Below are 25,969 nucleotides of genomic sequence, written 5' to 3' on the forward strand. Positions count from 1 at the left end.
ACCCGTAAACTATAATACCCATCAAAATAGGAGTCCCTCAACTACAGTAAGACAGATAATGTAGACCTTAATTATATTTAAACTCACAGAAATATCAAAAATGTTGACAAAAACAAACTAAACGATGAAGAATATGAGGAGAAGCCTCATTACGATCGCAGATGATAACATCCAGGATCAACACTGTTCATGTACCACAGGGTTATAGTTAAATTAATTTACATGTAGCCATCTTAATATGGAGAGATCACTGAAATGTAGACCATCGTTTGTGTTTTTGAGTTAACACACACCGTTACATGACGTACGAACCTTTTGTAACCCATCACTTTAATCGTAACTTAATCGGCAGCAGTGGCTCAGTGGTTCATGTAGATTGTCTACAAACCGGAAGGATGGTGGTTCAATACCCAGTTCCACCTAACCAAGTGTCGAGGTGTCCATGAGCAAGACACCTAACCCCAGCTGCTCCCGACGAGCTGGATGGCACCTTGCATGGCTGGCACCGCCGTCGGTGTATGAATGGGTGAAAGTGTGGCAAAATGTAAAGCACTTTGGATGGCCATAGGGTCTGTTGAAAGCGCTATATAAATGCAGTTCATTTACCATTTACCATTTAATGACAACCAAAAAAAATCCTCTCAGGATACCTGGAATGAGTGTTACAGTACCCCAGGAACATCATTTTACCATTTTTGCAGCATTAACACCATTAAACCGATGAGAGCAGCAGATTTTCCAATGTTTCTCTATGGAGCAGAAACCTAATGCCTAAAGTTCCAGTGCCCGTGCGACTGATGCTCAACTGCTATTGGCTCATCTGCGTACGAGGGGAGGGGCTTACCAATAGGTCAATTGGATAGCACTACAACCAACCAGAGCAACGTGAAGCAGAGCTGATTGATTTAACTTCCTCCGTATCCGGTCGGAAAAACAGAATACATCTTCCTTTCTTAAGAATGACTTCAGTGCCGTTCTTTGTTCTTTTCTCAGAGAAAAGCTTAAATCCAAGTCTTCCAAAGACCGCCGTTCTCCAGTTTCTGTGTTTACTAGAAGCACGCAAGCGCAACTCTGCCGTTATTATGTTAAGCCCCACCCACCGACTCTATACACGATGTGATTGGCCCGACCAGAGTTTGGTTTTTACAGCTCAGAAGTGTATTGAGAGTTGCTAGACGACACTCGCGGCAGATTAGATTTTCTTCCGCTAGGGTGCGTCTAATTCAACTTTACTATTGCTCTCAAAATACGTCACTCAACATCCATCACTTACGCCGTTGCTCTGACTGGTTATAGGTCTATCCAATTTAGTGCAGAGGCATTTTCTTTCCTGGTTCGGTTGAAACGCCTCATAATTACAGCCCAATGGACCAGCATCAGACTCATATTCTGGCTATAATCTGAGTTTGACGACGTCAGGCTAGAAAGTAAGTGACTGGTGACCAGGGAGAAGATTAGAGCAAACAATATATTTAACTATATAATGTGTATCTGATACACACCACGTAAATGTATAATTGAAAAGACCTTAAATAAACCTTATCTGGTTATAAACATTGAATAGTTGTGAAATATAAAGTCTCCCCAAGTGTGAACGCAGACATGAGATTATCAGTTGATCACTGATCGCTCTAATCACACCGGTGTGATCATAAATATGTATACGTGTATGTGTGTGTGTGTGTGTATATGTATATATATATATATATATATATATATATATATATATATATATATATATATATATATATATATATATATATAAATAAATAAATATATATATATATATATATATATATATATATATATATATATATATATATATATATATATATATATATATATATATATATATATATATAATATATAAATATATATACACACATATATATACACACACATATATACACACACATATATACACACACACACTGAGATTTTGGCCTCTTCGGATCGCATCCTGTATTCCTCAGTTGTAAGTCACTTTGTATAAAAGTGTCTGCTAAATTAATAAATGTGAAATGTAATGCAAGTGTAATTAATAAACCGTCGGTTTGTTATATCTGCATTTTTCTTCCTATAGTAAATATGCAGATGGATGTAAATTGATCAAAAATAGGCCGATAAATATTGGTGGCCATCAGTACATCTCTAGTAATAATAATATTTAAGTGAGTTAAAAATTATATGCTAAATTATATAATACAACTGCTATCCTCTGTGTGAAGTTTAGTCAGCGGAAGGATGCATTTGTATCCCTCATGCTCTCTGACAGGACGTGCGTATGCCAGGAGAGATCCGTGCCGTCAGAACAAGAGCACATTAGATTATCATGAGGAGAAAACGACTGCACTCTTATCAAAGCTGAACACATCTGGAGATCAGCATGGGCCTAATGTTCATCTGCAGGCCATCAAGAGAGCAAGAGAGATGAGCGGCAGATCATATCTGATGGACAGATCACAGATGAAGACAGGCGCTTGATATCAGTCCTGCCTCTTACCCAATGAATTTATATTAACTCAGCAAAACTGGAAATTATCTACAAATTACAAGATCCGAGGATGATACTCGGGTTCATGGATTACACTGAACATCCTTTGCACTTTAATACGGCATACCAATAGTATGTTGTTGTTGTTTTTTTTAAACTCTGAGAACAAAATGTATTAAAAACATTAGTATTATCGTTAAATAGTTGGAGGCTAATTTGTGATGTTTGCTGCATCAAACCATTAAGAAACACTAAACTAAATGGAAGTGTCCCACTCAGATGCAATAAAACAGCAAAATAAGAGGTTTTATTCTAGATTTGCGCAGTTATAAATCACCTACAGCTTCTGGAGAAGACAAAGGCATTTTACTGCGCTTGGGTGTAATATCGTTCCAGGCTCTTCCTGTCAACATTATGCAGAGCTGTGCAACCTTGAACAATTTCCCAGCATCCCATATGAGACTGCAAGCAATTAAAACGATACCATCTTCATAGCCTCATAACCAATAAATAAAGTAACAGCACTGTTTTGTGTTAAGTTCACTAATATCTGAGGGGGTTCAGGAACGGGAGAGAGAGGCACATCAACACCCGGCTGTCCTAACTTAAGCATCTGTATTTAATAAAGAGAGAACCTAATTACTACATTAATTAAAGATAAATAAAAATTAAAAATAAATACATTGAGTACTAAAAATGATTATTATTATTAATAATAATAATAATGATAATAAAAAGGCACAATTAAAAAGCATATATCATTTAATAACACTGTTAAATGTAATCTCAAAACATATTTCATAATGTACATTATAATTTCAATGTCTAAATTAACTTCAGGATTCAAAATAACAGATTTTTTTTTGTTTTTAGTGCTTTCATTTATTTAAACAATAATGATATGATTAATATAATAATAATATAATCAATATCATAATAATATAACATTTTATTATTATAATATAATATAATATAATATAATATAATATAATATAATATAATATAATATAATATAATATAATATAATATAATTAATATAATATAATATAATATAATATAATATAATATAATATAATATATGCATAAGCTAAATATTTTATGTTTATTATAATATATGCACAATATAATTTACATTAAAAAATGCTTATAAATCCATTAAAATCAGGAATGAAATAACTGGAATATTTGCATAATGATTTGTGATTTCTTGTCTGGTACGCACTGGTATTTTTCCCGCAGGAAATGCAAATACAGTACATTTTTAATGTCTAAATGTCATGAATATTGAGCTACATGTTCAAAACTAATCAAGGCCTCATCAACAGACAAAAGGAAAAGGATCAAATTACCAAATCACACTTTCCATACGAACAGAATGACATCAAACGTGACTGACAGCTGGAGAAATGAGCGCTTATGACTGGGTTGAGCGCATAAACTTCATACCCATCTCTTTAATACTTAATCGGCTCAGTTGAAATACTCAACACTACATCAAAATCTGCCTTCAGAGTTTTCAACCAAAATTAAAACAAAGACTACATCAAATGCATTGTGTGGCCTAAAGCCTATCAGAAGCGGAAGGAAATGCTTCAGGTGCGAGACAGGCAGATACTTTATGATTTATGAGGATGTTGAATTTTATAGTTTGCCTCTGTAAGTGTATGTGACTCGCCTCTTCGGGCAAAAACGGCAGAGAGTCGCCTACAGGAAGAGCTGCCCGCCTGATTTATGCGGCGCTGGGGTATATGAGCAGCGTTACGGCAGCGCGACACACACACACACACACACACACACACACACACACACACACACACACACACACACACACACACACACACACACACGGGTGATTCCTGCTCAAGAACCCAAAAACATGCTAGTGAAACTTCCTTGGATCATCCCCATCGTGCCGCCAAAATTCACACAAGTAAAAGCAGATTACAAACGGGTTCAAATGAGTTCTGTGCACACAACCCTTCAGCAAACTCTACTGGGATGAGTTCAAGTCTACTGTGTGCTTCACATGAAGTCAGCTAGTTGTGTGTTTTGCTGCTCATGAAAAAATGTTCAAAATCAATGCCGACTTTTTTTTACAATGCTGAAAATCTCAGGAACATCCTCAATCCTTACACTGCATCAAGGGGAAAATAAAGTCTCTTGCTCTTACCATAGACTTGGTGAAGGGTCGTGCAAAGGTGAAGAGCAGGGTCATGAGCCACCAGCTGCGGTGGATGGAGGTGTACATCATATTCCCAGGATGCAGTGCGTTACAGGTGACTCCGAAGGGGGACATGCGGCGGTGCAGCTCGTTGGAGAAGAGGATGTTGCAGAGTTTGGCACGGTTGTAGGCCAGCATTGACCAGTACTCCTTCTGCGGAGGCGAAAGCAGGTTCAGGTCCACCTTCCCACACGGGTCCACCAGATCAGTGAACCTTCAGAAACAAGAATGAGCATTACTTATAAAAAAGACACCTCAAAGTATTGGGAGACCCCTGTTGAATAATGACCTCCGGCGTTTCAGTCAGAAGTTAACGCATTACAAGTAACTTGAGTTATGTAATCAGATTACTTTTTCAAGTAGCTATTAAAGTAATGCATTACTTTAAACATTTACAACAAAATATCAAAATAATATTTTCAAAAAAGTAACGCAAGTTACTCATTTGACCGACAGCTCTCTTCTCCCCATGTTGAGAGAAATGGAGAGTACGTGCAAAGATGTTGTGTGTGAACAGGTTATTGTAGATCTGGATTCAATGTGAGTTTTATTTATCTCATTTGCACAATAAAGATTCAATACTCCTCAAAATGAATAAAAATCAGTCAAATGCAAAATCAGAATGCTATGCAAACCTCCAATAATTATACAATTATTTTTATTAATTTAATCTACCTTTATTTAGCCTAGAAAAATCTAGACGCACCCTAGCGGCGGCAAATCTAATCTGCCGCGAGTGTCATCTAGCAACTCTCAATACCCTTCTGAGCTGTAAACGCCTAACTCTTGCCAGGCCAATCACATCGTGTATAGAGTCGGTGGGCGGGGCCATAATGACGACGGCCGAGTTGCGTTTGCGTGCTTCTAGTAAACACAGAAACTGGCGAACGGCGGTGGTCTGTCGAATCAGCTTTGACCGCGACTCCGGAAGACTTGAGTTAAGCTTTTCTCTGAGAAAAGAACAAAGAGCGGCACTGAAGTCATTCTTAAAAAGGGAAGATGTGTTCTGAGTTTAGCCGACCGGATACGGCGAATGTTTATTCAGTCAGCGAGCTCCCCTTCACCGTTGTTGCTCTGGTTGGTGTAGCGCTATCCTATCGCGTGCAGAGGGAGTTTAAAAGACAACCGTTTATCCGCCCCTCGGATTGAGCTGTCAGTGGTGAGTTTCCAGACCAAACATCTGGATGTGGATCTGGCTTGTCAGGCTAACCTTTATTGAACATTTTTGCTGCTAACTTTCAATGATTCAGTTAACCCAAAAGCAAAAATTACTTTTGTTTTTCTGTTTTTATTGGTGGAGTAAGTGTTAAACTTTTTTTCCCTGTGTCCTGTTTTCCAGAACGGCAGCTGAAAGGTTTGTTTGAGCGGCTCCCTCTACTGTACATGCGTGAATTTGCATTGTTACATCGGCCTGACGTTTATTATTTCAATTTTGGTGTGAAGAGGTCTTTACATTTGCACAAAAATAGGTCTTTTTTTGTTAGAAAAAAAACGAAAGTGAGAAAAAGTAATGCAAAAGTAACGTAACACATTACTTTTCTTAAAAAAGTAACTAAGTAACTCAGTTACTTTTTAAGGGAGAAATGCAATATTGTAATTCAAGTAACTTTCCCCAACTCTGGCCACAGGTGTATAAAATCAAGCACCTAGCCAAGCCGTCCACGTTTACAAACATCTGTGTGAAAACTGGGTCGTTCTGAAGAGCTCAGTGAATTCAAGCGTGATACTGTGATTGGATGCCAGCTTTGCAGTAAGCCAGTTTGTGAAGTTTCATCCCTGCTAGATTTTCCACGCTCAACTATAAGTTGTGTTGTTGGAAAGTGGAAGCCTTTTGGAAGAGCAGAAACTCAGCCATGAAGCAGAAGACCACGCAAAGTCACAGAGCGAACTGGAGGCGCCTAAAAGTCGCCAACTGATTCCAAGGGGTCTAGCCCAACCCCTTAAGAACAGCCCTTACCATTATCCCTTCTCCACCAAACCTTGCACCCATCACACTGCCAAACAGAGACGTGTGGTTCTTCACTCCACAGAAAGTCTGAAGACTTCCAAGAGTCCCAAACTTCCACTGGAATTAATATCAGCACAGAAACTGTGTGGGGTCTTTGAGCTTGTCCACTTTCAACCACTTCCAGATTTAGCAGAAAGCAGATTTGACTGGATTGCTTTTATATAGTAAACACTTGCTTGGTCAAATGTGTCATCCTGCCACAAAAGACTACTAAATATTATGGGAAGCACGCTAGCCCACGGGATTTAAACTTTGGCTGAAGACCCAAGTTTGATTTGAAGATGTAAAACGTCCCAAACCCAATCTGCTCTCTCATCATTCCTGATTTCTAACACACTTACAACATCCGGCTGGTAGATCAGAAATAAAAGCTGATGCTCTCCGAGTGCTTTTCCGCATATGTAAATTGCGCACGCTTATTTTCTCCATTAGATTGAAAGACCTGAAAAGGCCCAAACATCATCCCTGACCCTCCCTCCGCAGAAAGCAGGACAGAAGTGGTTGAAAGTAGACAAAAGAGACGGATTAAAACACCAGCTATAAAAATGGGAATGTCTCCGTCATCTACTTGTGATCCATTTGACCAGAACACATCTTAATACCAGGTGTAAACAGGGCCTTAATTCTTCAGCACAGCAAGACATTTTGGACAATGCATTGTGGGAACAGTTTGAGGAAGGCCTTTTCTATCCCAGCATGACTGCGCACCAGGGTACAAAGCAAGGTCCATCAGGACATGGTTTGATGAGTTGACCTCCACCCCATCCAACACCTGTGGGATGAACTGGAAAAGAGATTGCAAAGAGATCTCAAAAATCGGTGCCTGACCTCAATAAATGCTGTGGATGAATGGGGAAAATTCCCAAAGAAACACTCCAAAATCTTTTGGAAAGCCTTCCCAGAAGAGTTGAAGCTGTTCTAGCTGAAGAGGGGGTCATATTAATGTATTTATAAAGAGATGTTATTACAGTCCCTGCATGTGCAATGGTCACGCGTCCTACAACTTTTGCCATTATAGTGTATTTTGTGTCTTTTGTGTTTTGTTTTTCACTGGTTTTCTTTGCATCTTCATTTTATTGTTTTGCAACTTGATTAGTTTTGCTGTGATTTTTTTTCCAATTGTTTGACTTTTTTTTCCCACTTGTTTTGTCTTGATTAGTTTTTTTTTTGTAATTGTTTGACGTTTTGTTTTAATTTTGTTTTTACTTGTTGTGTGTTTTGTCTTGATTAGTTTTGTTGTTTTGTGTTTTCAATTGCTTTACCATTTTGTTTTGAGTTTTGTTTTATTTAGTTTTTACTTGTCTCGTGTTTTGTCTTGATTAGTTTAGTGTTTTGTTTTGATTAGTTTTGTGTTTTGTTGTGTTTGTGTGTCTTCTGTGTCCTTCAATGTGTCTTGTTTTGTTTCATTTCTTCAGCTGAAACAAAAGTCTACGGTCACACAATCGGTTTGATTACTGGCACTCTTCAAAATATAATTAGTGATGTTCCACCGAGGAAAGACACCATTAATACAGGCTTGAAATGACAAGAATGGAAATAAATTAAAACATAAAAAATAATGAATTTAAATGGCCAATATTGAACAAACAGACAAGACTGACTCCACGTTGACTGAAGTTGTGGGAATAACCTCCAGGATGTGAGCCGATGGAGAAATGAACTAAATGAGCTTTGGCAGGCCAGGTCTGGCTTCATGCAAATCAAAGCTACGACATGACGTTCTTTAATTGGCTCTGACTAAGCTGTTAAACGCCAGATGTTTGACAAGGCCCCTGAACACAAGGCGCTGTATTTTCTGGATGTGTCCTTGTGTGTGTGTAAACAGCAGTCCCAAGAAACTGCTGTGAAATGAACTGTCCCTCCCCTAGTGCGGATCAAAGTGTGTTCTGCACCCGCAATCGCATTCAGTGTTTACCTCTTAATTATGTGCTTTACATAACAACCAATCAAAACGTCACATTCACTGTGTGACAAGCTCGGTGCGGCTTGTGTTGCTGTTTGACACGTTACATCTCTGCTTGGGTAAACGACAACATCCGTGGGCATCGCGTCGCTACAAATACTAAAGGTGTGAACTGCGGGAGTGGGAATCTGGCAGATTAAAGGAATAGCTCAGGAATAGTTTCTTTACCAAAAATTATGAAATTACAAGAGTCTGTCAAGCTCTGATCCATGCATATTCACAACTGAGCCATCTGACCAATCACAACAGACTGGGTCATCTGACCAATCAGAGCAGAGTACACCAATCACAACAGACTGGGTCATCTGTACAATCAGAGCAGAGTGCACCAATCACAACAGACTGGGTCATCTGACCAATCAGAGCAGAGTACACCAATCACAACAGACTGGGCCATCTGACCAATCAGAGCAGAGTAGACCAATCACAACAGACTGGGTCATCTGACCAATCAGAGCAGAGTAGACCAATCACAACAGACTGGGTCATCTGACCAATCAGAGCAGAGTAGACCAATCACAACAGACTGGGTCATCTGACCAATCAGAGCAGAGTAGACCAATCACAACAGACTGGGTCATCTGACCAATCAGAGCAGAGTAGACCAATCACAACAGACTGGGTCATCTGACTTTATATTTATTTTATTAATTAAAAGAAACAATGAGATGTGCTGTGCGGGTGGAAACAACACGAGACTATAATAGCTTTCGCGACTGTCAAGACATGACTCGCACATCCAGAGTCCCGCAGCAGCAGCAGCGTGCGTTTCTTCCTTCATTCGTTTCCTCTGACCCGGTATCGATCTGATTGCGAAATGACCAGGAGTAGCCCTAAATGCCTTCCGAGAGTCTTTCGAGACGTATTTAATTCTGATCACTCAAACACACCGATTCAGAAGGTGGTCTGAAAGCATTTCAGACAAAACCAGACAAATGTAAAAGTATCTGGATGTTTAAACCACATGTGTAAATTTTACTCCTGGCAAACGGTTAAAAAATAAACGTGTGTGAGAGTGTGTGAGAGTGTGTTATGTTGTAGTCAGATAGATATGATGGCGCTGCAACACGCATCGCTGCAAATGAGTAAAGTAAGCTAACGCAAATGGCCGTAAATGAAACTTCAAATAAGTCTTAGATGCTCAAAAACACAACGATCTTCAATTAAAGTTAATAAGTGATCCTACCAGTGCTCAGGTCGCTCTCTCTCATATTGCACTCTTTAAATTGAAATGAGCTGCTGAATAAAATGCATCTTGAATCGTTGGCTTTCGATGATGTGAACTCCGTCTTGAACCGCGGGAACTGAAGATCGGATTTATATTCATTTAACCGAGGTGTAAGGTTTAAGACACGTTTCGTTTGCGAGCGCCGTTGCGAGCTGTAGCTGCCTCAGCTCGTCAAAAATGCCTTTAACTGCGGAGGTAATATTATACTAACATTGTGATGCTTGAAGTGTAATATCTGTGGATTTTATTATAGGCAAGACAAGTCAAGAGTCGATTCGAGAGGCTATTGATTAAACATGCGGTTAACTCACTGTCGGCAGCTGGTCGCCACATAAAAAAATGTAAACTTCAACTTAAACTAAAAATTGCTCAACATTTTTCTAAATTAACTTAACAAAGAAAAACAAAATATAACTACTTAACAAATTACAAAACTGAACTATTTTAATGGCTTCAACAATGTAAGCCAACAAACAAACAAAAACACACAGGCTCCAGTCGGACGCGGGCCGAGATTTTTGATAAGCTGTCGGACAAAACCAGTCAACGAAAAGCATTAAACGAGGCTTCAGATGGCGCTGATGCGCGGGGAACACAGAGCGGCCCGCCTCGGGAACAGCCTTTCATTTGCTTTCCTCCTCCAGTCAGGAGCTCAGGCTACTGCTGATTGTAATACCGCGTAGCTTAGGCTATTTTGCACGCAACTTCGTCACCCTTTCTGTCGAAACAGTCCCACACAGTATGCCTCTTTCCCATTGCTGAAATATGTCTGTGTCGGCACGTGTGGTTCGTTGCCTGTGTCGACGCGCCCCATGAGTAAAAATAACAAACCAAAAAAAAAAACCCAACCTTTAAACCGTTTAACTGAGTGTGTTAATCTGTCAAAAACAGTTAAACAGTCAATATGAGCATCCCTAATTTTGACAAATCATTATGACCATCATATCAATGAGAAACCGATGCATGTAAACCTATTGTAGGAGACCGGCAAAGCAAAATTTAGGAACGTTTAAAAAAACATAAGGGCACTTTAAAACTCATGTTATGTGCCATGGAAGAAAGACAATCACGTTTGGAAAGACATGAGCTTGAGTATGCCAGAATGTTTTCTTCATCAGTATTTTTGGCTGAACTACCCCTATCAGATGAGCGGTTGTATATCCATCCCCACTATCCCTCTGCACATGTCGACCCTGTCATCATCGCACGGCCGGGATAATCCACACGGTCTTCCCAGTAGAGGCATTCTGGGCTGGAAATAGTCTATTTTCAGAGCAGAGGTATGAAAAGGTCAGGTCAGGCTGGTATTTAATGACTGCAGTATCCTGCTTTAAAGAGACTGGAGTATAAAGGCGTGAGTTTTCAGAGGTGAGTTTCCCGTCCACGCTATCAGTGCGCTCTTGTTTGGAGTCGCGAGGCAAATGCCAGCCCCGATCTGTCCTGTCACTTAAGCCCCGGTGCTACGGAGCAGATAAACGGCCCCGTATTTTACCACCCTCAATTTCCTCCAACCCCTCATTCTTTCTCTCTCTCTCTCTCTCTCTCTCTCTGAGCCGATTTCAGTCGCTCGTGCATCGATGTCAAGGTTTAACGGCTCTTGCGGCTTTGGGAAATATAATCTCTTCCCGGGTCGGAGGTCAGATGGTGAGCTCAAAAAGGCCACATATTAAAGGCAGTGGAACTGATAGAGATGAGGAGGTAAGGATCAAAAATTATCAGGTGTAGTAGAGAAAGGGAAATAAACTGTTAAAGTTAAATGGAGGAGTTACTGCGATTACAAGTAAGTGATTTTACTGTTGGGGAGAGCGAATTGAGATTGTGCAGCATTCACTCGATGACACATGGGGCTTGTTAATCTAATGGATCCTCACTCTCAGAGCAGAAAATCTTCTTCAAAGCGCTTTTTATTTAATAGTCATGTAACAGGAACCGTAGGCTCGCTCTCTCTTTTTGCATACCATCTGTACTGCGCTTATAGTACACGCATTGTTCCCCACTGCAATGGTCACATCCAACATGAACAATATAAATCAATCTGGAGAAAAGTGACTGTTAGGAGCGACAAATGAAAGTACATGAGAGACGAAATGAAGCACTGATGGGAAATATTTCACCTGTGAGACTCTGAGGAAACCACCACGACCCGAGCCGGAGCGGAGAGCCGCAGGACGTCCTGCAGGAGCTGAACCAAGAAGAAGTGACCAAGATGGCAGATCTGAAAGGTGGACTCCAGCCCGTCCTCCGTTAGACTCCAGGGCTGCGTACAGACGGCTGCGTTACACACCAGGATGTGCAGCGGCCTTCAAAGAGAGAGAGAGAGAGAGAGAGAGAGAGAGAGAGAGAGAGAGAGAGAGAGAGAGAGAGAGAGAGAGAGAGAGAGAGAGAGAGAGAGAGAGAGAGAGAGAGAGAGAGAGAGAGAGAGAGAGAGAGAGAGAGAGAGAGAGAGAGAGAGAGAGAGAGAGAGAGAGAGAGAGAGATTTTGTGCCTTTATTATTAAGGTCATTAATAATAAGGTAATTTGTGTTAGTAAAAGCACAAACATAGAACCAAAATAAAAACACCAAACTAAAACAAATCAAAAGAAAACCATAAAGCAAACCAAAACACAAATGAAACAGTAAAACCAAAACTGTTTCCGAGATGCAATACTTTGTTTGGACCATCGGTTTTCTCTGTACAAGGCACAAAGGTCTGGAATAGTTTGACTACTGAACTTAAAGGAGAGTCAAACTGGGTCATTTTTAAACACAAACTCAAATACACTTTAATCAGAAGTCAAATATGTGACCACTGATTGTCTGCTTTGTTGATATTGTTTTATATTGTATTATTTTGTTTAATTTTACTGTGTATTGTTTCATTTTTGTAAAGGCTCACTAGGGACGGACATTGAGAATTAGCTTCGGCTAAAATGTTGTAGTATGTAACGTGTGTTTATGTGACATACTTGTCCCTATTCAAATAAACAAAATAAAATAAAATAAAAATAAAAACAATAAAACCAAAACAAAACCATAAACAACACCAAAACAAAACAATAAAACAAAACAAATAAACCCTGAACAACACCAAAACACAAACTAAACAATAAAACCAAAACAACCTATAAATAACACCAAAACAAAACAAACTATAAACAACACCAAAACAAAACAAACTATAAACAAAACCAAAACAAAACAAACTATAAACAAAACCAAAACAAAACAAACTATAAACAAAACCAAAACAAAACAAACTATAAACAATGCCAAAACAAAACAAACTATAAACAAAACCAAAACAAAACAAACTATAAACAACACCAAAACAAAACAAACTATAAACAAAACCAAAACAAAACAAACTATAAACAAAACCAAAACAAAACAAACTATAAACAAAACCAAAACAAAACAAACTATAAACAACACCAAAACAAAACAAACTATAAACAAAACCAAAACAAAACAAACTATAAACAAAACCAAAACAAAACAAACTATAAACAAAACCAAAACAAAACAAACTATAAACAAAACCAAAACAAAACAAACTATAAACAACACCAAAACAAAACAAACTATAAACAAAACCAAAACAAAACAAACTATAAATAACACCAAAACAAAACAAACTATAAACAACACCAAAACAAAACAAACTATAAATAACACCAAAACAAACTATAAACAAAACCAAAACAAAACAAACTATAAACAAAACCAAAACAAAACAAACTATAAACAAAACCAAAACAAAACAAACTATAAACAAAACCAAAACAAAACAAACTATAAACAAAACCAAAACAAAACAAACTATAAACAAAACCAAAACAAAACAAACTATAAACAAAACCAAAACAAAACAAACTATAAACAATGCCAAAACAAAACAAACTATAAACAATGCCAAAACAAAACAAACTATAAACAATGCCAAAACAAAACAAACTATAAACAAAACCAAAACAAAACAAACTATAAACAATGCCAAAACAAAACAAACTATAAACAAAACCAAAACAAAACAAACTATAAACAACACCAAAACAAAACAAACTATAAACAATGCCAAAACAAAACAAACTATAAACAAAACCAAAACAAAACAAACTATAAACAAAACCAAAACAAAACAAACTATAAACAATGCCAAAACAAAACAAACTATAAACAAAACCAAAACAAAACAAACTATAAACAATGCCAAAACAAAACAAACTATAAACAAAACCAAAACAAAACAAACTATAAACAAAACCAAAACAAAACAAACTATAAACAAAACCAAAACAAAACAAACTATAAACAATGCCAAAACAAAACAAACTATAAACAAAACCAAAACAAACTATAAACAATGCCAAAACAAAACAAACTATAAACAAAACCAAAACAAACTATAAACAATGCCAAAACAAAACAAACTATAAACAAAACCAAAACAAAACAAACTATAAACAATGCCAAAACAAAACAAACTATAAACAATGCCAAAACAAAACAAACTATAAACAAAACCAAAACAAAACAAACTATAAACAATGCCAAAACAAAACAAACTATAAACAAAACCAAAACAAAACAAACTATAAACAAAACCAAAACAAAACAAACTATAAACAATGCCAAAACAAAACAAACTATAAACAAAACCAAAACAAAACAAACTATAAACAAAACCAAAACAAAACAAACTATAAACAAAACCAAAACAAAACAAACTATAAACAAAACCAAAACAAAACAAACTATAAACAAAACCAAAACAAAACAAACTATAAACAAAACCAAAACAAAACAAACTATAAACAACACCAAAACAAAACAAACTATAAACAACACCAAAACAAAACAAACTATAAACAAAACCAAAACAAAACAAACTATAAACAAAACCAAAACAAAACAAACTATAAACAAAACCAAAACAAAACAAACTATAAACAAAACCAAAACAAAACAAACTATAAACAACACCAAAACAAAACAAACTATAAACAAAACCAAAACAAAACAAACTATAAATAACACCAAAACAAAACAAACTATAAACAACACCAAAACAAAACAAACTATAAATAACACCAAAACAAACTATAAACAAAACCAAAACAAAACAAACTATAAACAAAACCAAAACAAAACAAACTATAAACAAAACCAAAACAAAACAAACTATAAACAAAACCAAAACAAAACAAACTATAAACAAAACCAAAACAAAACAAACTATAAACAATGCCAAAACAAAACAAACTATAAACAATGCCAAAACAAAACAAACTATAAACAATGCCAAAACAAAACAAACTATAAACAAAACCAAAACAAAACAAACTATAAACAATGCCAAAACAAAACAAACTATAAACAAAACCAAAACAAAACAAACTATAAACAACACCAAAACAAAACAAACTATAAACAATGCCAAAACAAAACAAACTATAAACAAAACCAAAACAAAACAAACTATAAACAAAACCAAAACAAAACAAACTATAAACAATGCCAAAACAAAACAAACTATAAACAAAACCAAAACAAAACAAACTATAAACAATGCCAAAACAAAACAAACTATAAACAAAACCAAAACAAAACAAACTATAAACAAAACCAAAACAAAACAAACTATAAACAATGCCAAAACAAAACAAACTATAAACAAAACCAAAACAAAACAAACTATAAACAAAACCAAAACAAAACAAACTATAAACAAAACCAAAACAAAACAAACTATAAACAATGCCAAAACAAAACAAACTATAAACAAAACCAAAACAAACTATAAACAATGCCAAAACAAAACAAACTATAAACAAAACCAAAACAAAACAAACTATAAACAATGCCAAAACAAAACAAACTATAAACAATGCCAAAACAAAACAAACTATAAACAAAACCAAAACAAAACAAACTATAAACAATGCCAAAACAAAACAAACTATAAACAAAACCAAAACAAAACAAACTATAAACAAAACCAAAACAAAACAAACTATAAACAATGCCAAAACAAAACAAACTATAAACAAAACCAAAACAAAACAAACTATAAACAATGCCAAAACAAAACAAACTATAAACAAAACCAAAACAAAACAAACTATAAACAAAACCAAAACAAAACAAACTATAAACAATGCCAAAACAAAACAAACTATAAACAATGCCAAAACAAAACAAACTATAAACAAAACCAAAACAAAACAAACTATAAACAAAACCAAAACAAAACAAACTATAAACAATGCCAAAACAAAACAAACTATAAACAAAACCAAAACAAAACAAACTATAAACAATGCCAAAACAAAACAAACTATAAACAAAACCAAAACAAAACAAACTATAAACAAAACCAAAACAAAACAAACTATAAACAATGCCAAAACAAAACAATAAAACCAAAACACCATAATCAACACTAAAACAAAAAACTAACTAAAGCAAAACCATAATCAATAACTAAAACGAAAAGAAAACACTGTTCTAAAATAAACCAACTAAAACTAAACTAAATTATAAACAAAACATGAACCACATTAAAGCAAAAACTATAATAAAACTAAAAAAAACTAAAACAAACCATAAACAACACCAAAAGAAAATGGCAAACAAAACGAAACAAAAACAAACTAAACCAACTACAACCAAACAAAACTATAAATAAAAAACTATAAACAAAACTATAAACAAAACAAAACTATAATATATATATAAACAAAACAAAATCATAAACAAAACAAAATCAAAACCATAAATAACACCAAACCAGAACAATACAACCAAACCAAAAATAAACCATAAAAAACACAACTAAAGCAAAACCATAAACACAAACAAACAAATCCTAATTCAAACCAAACTAAAGAAAACTATAAAAAAATTATACACAACCCCAAAACAAGAATCAAACAAGAGAAAAACAAAACAATGAAACTAACTCAAACCCTCAAAGAACTAAACAAAACCCTAAAAGCAAAACCATAAAAAAACTAAAGTTAAAACAAAACCATAAACAACACCAAAAAACTACATTTAAAACTAAACAAAAAACACAAACAAGCCATACAAAGTACCAAAACAAAACCCCAAAACAAGAAACAAACAACAGAAACACAAAACAAGAAAACTAACTCAAACCCATAAAGAACTAAACAAAACCCTAAAAACAAAACAATAAAAAACTTAAGCTAAAACAAAACCATAAAAATAAAAAAAACACAAACAAGCCATACAAAGTACCAAAACAAAACCCCAAAACAAACCTGAAGTGTAAAAGCAGTGCCTATTAAAGTAAATGATTGTGAATGGATTGAGTGATTCGGAGGCGCTCCAGGCTAACCCAAGGTCAGTGTGTGTGTGTGTGTGTGTGTGTGCAGACGGACGTCCATCAGCGGGACAAGGGACAGATTTCTGGAAAGTCCAGGCAAGATCTTTTTCTTTGACAGAGTCGCTCCAGTGGTCCCGAAACCACGGCCATACAGCAGAATAATCTGAATCCACCCCACCAATTTTTAATTTCTTCCATTAGAATTAATTACGAAGCCCACAGGCAATTTGTGTACTTCATATTTAATACTGCCTGCACTATTAATTAAAAACTGGTTGCTGGAAAATTAATAGAGGAATTGTTATGCCCCTGCTTTAATGAGTCTTCTCTATGACATTAAAAAAAGTACACTTCACATTTCCCTTCAGGTTGTGTGTGTGGGACGCAGCGTGCATCGGTGCAAACGCACGGGATCATGGGTAATGTGCAGAGGCCACGGTTACACACGTGCTTCATTAGAAACACACCGCGAAACACACACCGAACGGCACAGCTGACCTTTAGAAGACCAGAACCAGCACAATAAGGCTTTCCTGAGCCTGATTACGGCACTTCTGGAATACAGACCACATCGACATCAGACTCAACGCTCATACGACAGCACTTCACAGGAAAAACACAACACAAGCAGATTATAATAACGTCATGTAATATAGTGGATATAATAAATATAATATATGATTCATATTATGAATACATTTAATAATATATGAATATAATATATCATATCATATAACATAATACGATATAATGAATATATATATATATATATATATATATATATGATATAATACAATATAATATATAATATAATATCATTTAATATAATATATAATATAATATAGACACTCGAGGAGGTAATGCGGATGCAATATCATGTATTTATATAATATACAAATAAAAATGGTAAAACAAGATATATATAATGAAAATAAATATGCAATATATTTTATAATATTTTACTTAACCCTTTCAATATCATTCATATTCATATTTTTAATCTTATTATTTTTATTGTTATTTATATAATGTAATATAAATGTAACGTTTATTTAATATTCAAATATTCAGTGGATATAAGAAGAGTACACACTTCCCTATTAAAACAGCTGCTTTTTGTATTGTTTAAAAAAAAAAACACATTTCAGAGGAAAAACCTTGCGTAAGTGTGCAGCCCCTGAACTAAAACTTAGATGAAGCACCTTTTGATTTTATTACAACTGTTTGAAAGTCTATCAGCTCGGCACTTCTTGACTTGGGAATATTTTCCCACTCTCCTTAGCAAAAACATTCCAGATGTGTTAAATTGCGAGGGTGTCTGACGTACACACACTTCAGCTCCCCCACAGGATTCAGGCCTGGGCCATTCAAAAACACTCATCTCTCTTTGCTCAAGCTATTGTTTTAGTTGATTTAGATGTGTTTTCGATTCCTGAAAGGTGAAAGTTCTCTTGATTGTGCAGCTTTCTATCAGACGCCAGAAGGCTCTGTGCTAAAACCGACGGACGACCGTCACTGAAGCCCCCGCTCCAGCTGAACAACGCTTCAATGGGTGCGTGTACACCAGTAAGATAACTTAAAAAAAATCAGCTTATTGAAATAATCAGTTTCCCCCGTTTACATGCAAACTGACAACGCAAGTAAACCGCGTTTACATGACTTAATTAACAAACCGGGTTATTTCCTTGTAGTGACGTCAAAAATAATAATGTCCGTATCTGACTCAGAGTATCCCAAATGTTACGCCAGTTGTGACGTTGTGTGTCAGCGGTAGATTTACAGCTCATATTATCCCTCATCAGTTATTCAGCGTTAGACTGAAGCTCTTCTGCTGACTGAGATGAGAACACATCTTTACAGTGTTCTGGGTCTTAAAGAGTCTGCGTTTGTGATATATGTCCTTATTTCATGCAAAATGCTCGCTCGCGCGCTCTGTCTGGATGTGTTTAAATCTGCTGTAAGTTTGTGTTTTTGTCCCCGATCACACATGCGCTCTTCAATAAGCCGACAGAAAGCAGGTTAATGCGTTTACATCCAGCGCGAAATCAGGGTAAGAGGCAAAAACTCCCTGTGTCGACCGGTTTATGCTGACGCCGTTTATGAGCTTACTCCGATAACAGAAAACGGGTTACCGCGTTTACATGACCATGATCATTGTCGGCTTATTGGGCATAATCGGATTAAGAACGTGCATGTAAACGCACTCAGTGTGTGTGTGTGCTGTTCTTTTGCTGAGGTGCTGTTGCTTCATTCATTTACAGGCTAAACTGCAAAATGTCTAAAATGCAGAGAATTCGCTGTATGCCTGATCAGTCTTGGGCAAACCTCATCTCTCACAGAAAAACACAAGCAAGCGTTCGGCACACATCAGGTTTGCCCAAAGGGCACCAAGATGCTCCGAGACCCAAGAGAGCCGTTCATCTCCCGCTGGAGAACACGACCCGCTGGAAACATCTGCGGAGGAAACAGATCTACTCTCCACATCTGACTGACAATCTCACAGTCATGGGCACAGAGCCTGCAACACACACACACACACACACAGATCTCTCTGGGACTTAATGAAGCGTGGACTCAAAAAGAGGGAGTGATTGTACCTGCGAGAGAACACCATTAAACTTTATGACTTTCACGCTTGTGTTTGAAAGCGTGTAATGGAAGAGGAACATGTCTGTGATCCGAGTGAGCAGCTGATAACGGATCCCATGGGCGGAGGACACCGACATCTCCCAAACACACACACACACACACCCCACACTTCAAGGGACGCTCACTCCTTAACATCAAACTCATCAATTAAACGATTGTGCTATCCAATCCATGCTGGATTATATGATAATTATTATTTATATTTGATCCATTGTTTGCCTAATTTATCTTTCACCAGGCAAAATATAGCTCTAATTGCACAATTTTATGGTATTATTTATGTCCATTATGGCAGGCCCATGTTTACCCGGTGGGTTGTATAGTAAACACAGATATATTATTAGCTACACTTTTGATAGTTGGGCCCCCTTTTACCTTTAAGAAGCCAGTTTGAGATGATTTGAGCGTTGTGACGGGGTTATCCTGATGGAAGTAGTCATCTGAAGAAGGGTACACTGTGGTCATAAAGAAAAGGCTCCATTGGCATTAAGGGGCCCAAAGTGTGCCAAGAAAATATCCTCCACACCATTACAGCACCAGCAGCAGCCGAACCGCTGACACAAGATCAATGCTTTCATGCCGGTTTCACCAAATTCAGACCCAACCATCTGAATGGCACAGCAGAAATGGAGACTAATCAGACCAGGCAAAGATTTTCAAATCTTCCATTTTCCAATTTTGGTGATCCCATGCGGATTTTGCATTTACATTTAATCATTTAGCAAACGCTTTTATCCATAAGGACTTGCAAATGAGGAGGGCAATAGAAGCAATCAAACCAACAATAGGGCAACAATATGTAAGTAATGTGACCAGTCACAGTCTAATACTGTACACATAGTAAGTTTTATTTCTTCTAATAAATAAATAGAATAGGAAAAGAATAGTAAGTGTTAGCATTAATATGTCATTAACTGATGAAAAAGATGTGTCACCGTTTCTTGAAAATGGCTAAAGACTCAGCAGCTCGGGTTAAGTTCGGCAGATCATTCCTCCAGCAGAGAACAGTCCAGGTAAAGGTCAGTGAAAGTGATTCTGAGTCTTATTGGGATGGAGAAACAAGGCTCTGTTCACTGTAGGGGTCACCCCTAATAGTCGAAGATTCGATGCATCGATATGCAGGACCGGATTCGACCACTGATCTCATGGTCGAATCTTCGCGGGTGTTATGAAACCAGGATCATACTATTTTGGCAATATGGGGGTGCTCAATATTAGTGTTATAAAGACGTGTCGCGGGACTCGTTTAAAATGTAAAATTTGAACCAATAAACACAGATGGCGGCATTCGACGCCTTTCCGTGGCGATTAAATGTATATTTCCTTCAAATCGTGAATGTACATACTGATTTCACCCTGTGCTACAAGATACACTCATCGTTCAGCTCTTCTGTCAGAAGTCGATTCAAAATTGAGCTCGCGCGTATATAATGTTCACGTCTGCCTGGTGTGAAATACCTGAGACACGGTGCTGAGCTTCAGTCCGGTGTGAGATCCTGAGACACGGCGCTGAGCTTCAGTCCGGTGTGAGACCCCTTTAGGCCCAATCGGCTTAAGAACGTGCATATAAACGCACTCAAAGGGTTCTTTTCCTCTCTGGGCAGGTATTTTTTTAGGTTTATTTATCAAAATGTTCTTTTATATATTTGTGTGATGTTCTGTGTTTCGATCGCGGCCTTTAAATGTTATGAGAGAACGGTTCATTTACGAATGTGTAGTGTAACGTTAGCCTAGTTTTGATCACTTTATTAAAAGTGGTGGCTGTGTGCCGTGTGTAAAGTAAAATAAAAATAGTCTTAGTCTCCTGCTGACTAGTGTCCTGCCCTTCCCAACCCATTTTTACCGTTTATTTTTTCCGGTCTATGGTTTACAAACACAAAGATGATTCGACTATCAGTCGACCATAGAGAGATTCAAAAATTCTGATTCGAATGTATAAATCCTTAGTCGGGGACACCCCTAGTTCACTGGCAGAACAAGCTTCTGGAGGGCACATAAGTCAAAGTAGTGAGTTTAGGTATAGGGGTGAAGAGACAGTGTCCGTTCTGTAGGCAAACATCAGTGCCTTGAATTTGACGCGAGTGTCAACTGGCAGAAATCGATGAAAAGAGGTGTGACGTGCTCGCTTCGGATCATTAAAGACCACCGTCGCTGTGGCCTTCTGGAGTAGACGCAGAGGCTAGACACCATGCTGGAAGGCCTGCCAAGGGAGCATTACAATAGTCCAGCATGGATAGAGCAAGAGCTTGGACAAGGAGTCGCGTAGCATAATCCGATAGGAAGGGCCTGATCCTCCTAATGTTGTATAAGGCAAATCTCCAGGACCGGGCAGTTCTAGCAATGTGGTCTGTGAAGTTCAACTGATCATCAATCACAACTCTACGGTTCCTGGCTGTTGTGGTTGACGAATCTAGCTGAATGGAGAAGTTGTGTGTTGGGTTGGCCAAGACCACAAACAGTTCTGTCTTAGCAAGGTTGAGTTGAATGTGGTGGTTCTTCATCCAGCCAGAAATGTCTGTCAGGCAGGCTGAGATGCGAGCGACTACTATCGGATCATCTGGTTAGAATGAAAGGTAGAGTTGTGTCATCAGCATATCAGTGAGAGAAAAAGCCATGTTTCTGAATGACAGATCCCAGTGATGACATGTAGATAGAGAAGAGAAGCAGTCCCAGCACTGAGCCCTGAGGCACTCCAGTAGCTCTAGATGTTGCGACTTGTGCAACCAAACCTGCAGTGTAAAGGCGGCCTAATTCCGATTTGGTGACTATATCCATTTTTTTGACGACCCGCTTACATCTTTAAAAGTGACTCGTATCCAATATGTGAATTTACACTATACACTGGCGAAACTGCCCAAGACGTTCTGACCTGGAAAAGGAAGTAAAACGGTAAAATATGCAATGGACACAATGGATGCAGACAAAATTATTATTCAATGTTTTGCTTTCTGCAATATTTTTAAAGGTCAGCAAAACACTGCCTTCGACTTCCATCAGTGTCATGTGATCACAGTTCGTGCCCACCTGAGTTGATGTCATTCGCCTCCGTCCCTTTTTCAATGAGATACGACTCGCATTTACTGGGGAATATCTGATTGGACCGTTTACATGGCAGACGCAAATGCACGTATCCGAATCATATCGGATTTATTACCACATATGAGTGAGGCCTGAATCCGATCTGAGGATATTGGAATTCACACGTTTTTTCCCTGCTTACACGTTCACATCTCAAATCCAATCTATGCCACATAAGAGGGAAAAATCTGAATTGGGTCTTGAGCCATGCAGTGTAAATGGGGCCATAGACATCTCCACGACACACTTTAAGGACCTAGCTGAGAGGTAAGACTTGAACCACTGGAGTGCGGTTCCTGAGATGCCTTTTGTCCTGAGGGTTGACAGGGGGAAGTGGTGGTTAACGGTGTCAAAGACAGCAGACAGATCCAGCATGAGTACTGAGGATCTGGAACTGCTCCTGCTGGTCTCAGAGCTTCAATAAAAGAGAGCAGGGCAGTCACAGTTGAGTAGCCGCTTCTAAAACCAGACTGGTTATTGCTAGACTTGGTTGAACGTGACTGGCAATCAATCAATCAATCAACTTTATTTATATCGTGCTTTTACAATGACGATTGTTTCAAAGCAGCTTCGCAGTGTTAAACAGGACAATATTGCAACAAAATTTGGCTAGTTTTGATTGGGATGGTTTATAGAATTAAATATGACCTAATTAATAAACTTAATTTGTATATTTAGTTGAATAACTTTGATCATAATGTTAGTGTCCCCAACTGAGCAAGCCAAGCTAAAGGCGACAGTGGCAAGGAACCGAAACTCCATCAGGGCATGATGGAGAAAAATAAACCTTGGGAGAAACCAGACTCAGTCAGGGTGCCAGTTCTCCTCTGGCCTATTATTAAACAGTGTATGATTATTATTCTGGCAACCTTGCAGGTCATAAATCATATTAGATATGAATATTAAAAAGTTTGGGTATCACGCAAGAGGCGGGTTAATTTAAGATGGCGCGTCGATTACACAAGAATACGACTGAACACGACTAGCTCAAGTGTCTAAGCAATGAATGGAAGAAGGGATACTGGTCTGTAGTTTTCTAAAAGTGATAGATTTAGAGTGAGTTTCTTAAGCAGTGGGGTTACCCGAGCCTGCTTGAATGCTGTTGGAAAAGTGCCAGTGTAAAGAGAGGTGTTGATAATGTGAGTGAATGCAGGTACAAATGAAGAAGAAATGGCTTGAAGGAGATGAGTGGGGATAGGCACTCACTGGATATTTTTTCTCTTTCCCGAACCATTCTCTCCAAACCCTAGAGATGGTTTTGTGCGAAAACCTCAATGGATCAGCAGTTTATAAAATATGTAGGCCCATCTGACACCATCAAAAATCTCCTTTCTTCCCCATTCTGAAGCTCAGTGAGAACTTGCCACAGTGCCATGTGATTGGCTGATCAGACATTTTCATTAACGAGCAGTTGAACAGATGTGAATAAGTAATATTATTAGTAATATATATATATATATATATATATATTATATATATATATATATATATATATATATATATATATATTATATATATATATATATATATATATATATATATATATATATATATATATATATATATATATATATATATATATATATATATATATAATTAATAAATAACTGACATTAAATTTCGATATACACTCACCTAAAGGATTATTAGGAACACACACTAATACTGTGTTTGACCCCCTTTCTCCCTTAATTCTACGTGGCATTGACTCAACAAGCTGCTGAAAGCATTCTTTAGAAATGTTGGCCCATATTGATAGGAGAGCATCTTGCAGTTGATGGAGATTTGTGGGATGCACATCCAGGGCACGAAGCTCCCGTTCCACCACATCCCAAAGATGCTCTATTGGGTTGAGATCTGGTGACTGTGGCGGCCATTTTAGTACAGTCAACTCATTGACATGTTCAAGAAACCAATTTGAAATGTTTCGAGCTTTGTGACATGGTGCATTATCCTGCTGGAAGTAGCCATCAGAGGATGGGGACATGGTGGTCATAAAGGGATGGACATGGTCAGAAGCAATGCTAAGGTAGGCCGTGGCATTTAAACGATGCCCAATTGGCACTAAGAGGCCTAAAGTGTGCCAAGAAAACATCCCCCACACCATTACACCACCACCACCAGCCTGCACAGTGGTAACAAGGCATGATGGATCCATGATCTCATTCTGTTTACGCCAAATTCTGACTCTACCATCTGAATGTGTCAACAGAAATCGAGACTCATCAGACCAGGCAACATTTCTCCAGTCTTCTGTCCAATTTTGGTGAGCTCGTGCAAATTGTCGCCTCTTTTTCCTATTTGTAGTGGAGATGAGTGGTACCCGGTGGGGTCTTCTGCTGTTGTAGCCCATCCGCCTCAAGGTTGTGTGTGTTGTGGCTTCACAAATGCTTTGCTGCATACCTCAGTTGTAACGAGTGGTTATTTCAGTCAAAGTTGCTCTTCTATCAGCTTGAATCAGTCGGCCCATTCTCCTCTGACCTCGAGCATCAACAAGGCATTTTCTCCCACAGGACTGCTGCATACTGGATGCTCTTCCCTTTTCACACCATTCTTTGTAAACCCTAGAAATGGTTGTGTGTGAAAATCCCAGTAACTGAGCAGATTGTGAAATACTCAGACCGGCCCGTCTGGCACCAACAACCATGCCACGCTCAAAATGGCTTAAATCGCCTTTCTTTCCCATTCTGACATTCAGATTGGAGTTCAGGAGATTGTCTTGACCAGGACCACACCCCTAAACGCATTGAAGCAACTGCCATGTGATTGGTTGATCAGATAATTGCATTAATGAGAAATTGAACAGGTGTTCCTTATAATCCTTTAGGTGAGTGTAAATATCAAATATCTAAATTGCATGTTCGTCATCACTGGATGACTGGATGGATGGACCGACGGACGGACGGATGGACAACTCTTGGACCAGTAAACCAAGCGTCAATTACCAATAAACCATATAGCAACCATCCATGAATAAACTGGCAACCACGTAGTGG

General features: G+C 37.6%; 1 protein-coding gene across 1 annotated transcript in view; it reads right to left on the minus strand.

Annotated features, from left to right (window-relative positions):
* Positions 1-25,969, minus strand: part of wwox (WW domain containing oxidoreductase) — a 250,812-nt gene that overhangs the window by 107,727 nt on the left and 117,116 nt on the right. The window contains exons 7-8 of the mRNA XM_067437062.1: positions 12,029-12,214; positions 4,665-4,929 (exon numbers count right to left, since the gene is read on the minus strand). Of these exons, the coding sequence (XP_067293163.1) occupies positions 4,665-4,929; positions 12,029-12,214 (451 nt within the window). The remainder of the gene's footprint in view (positions 1-4,664; positions 4,930-12,028; positions 12,215-25,969) is intronic.

Source organism: Pseudorasbora parva, chromosome 25 (assembly GCF_024679245.1).
Source record: "Pseudorasbora parva isolate DD20220531a chromosome 25, ASM2467924v1, whole genome shotgun sequence".
NCBI classification, from domain to species: Eukaryota; Metazoa; Chordata; class Actinopteri; order Cypriniformes; family Gobionidae; genus Pseudorasbora; species Pseudorasbora parva.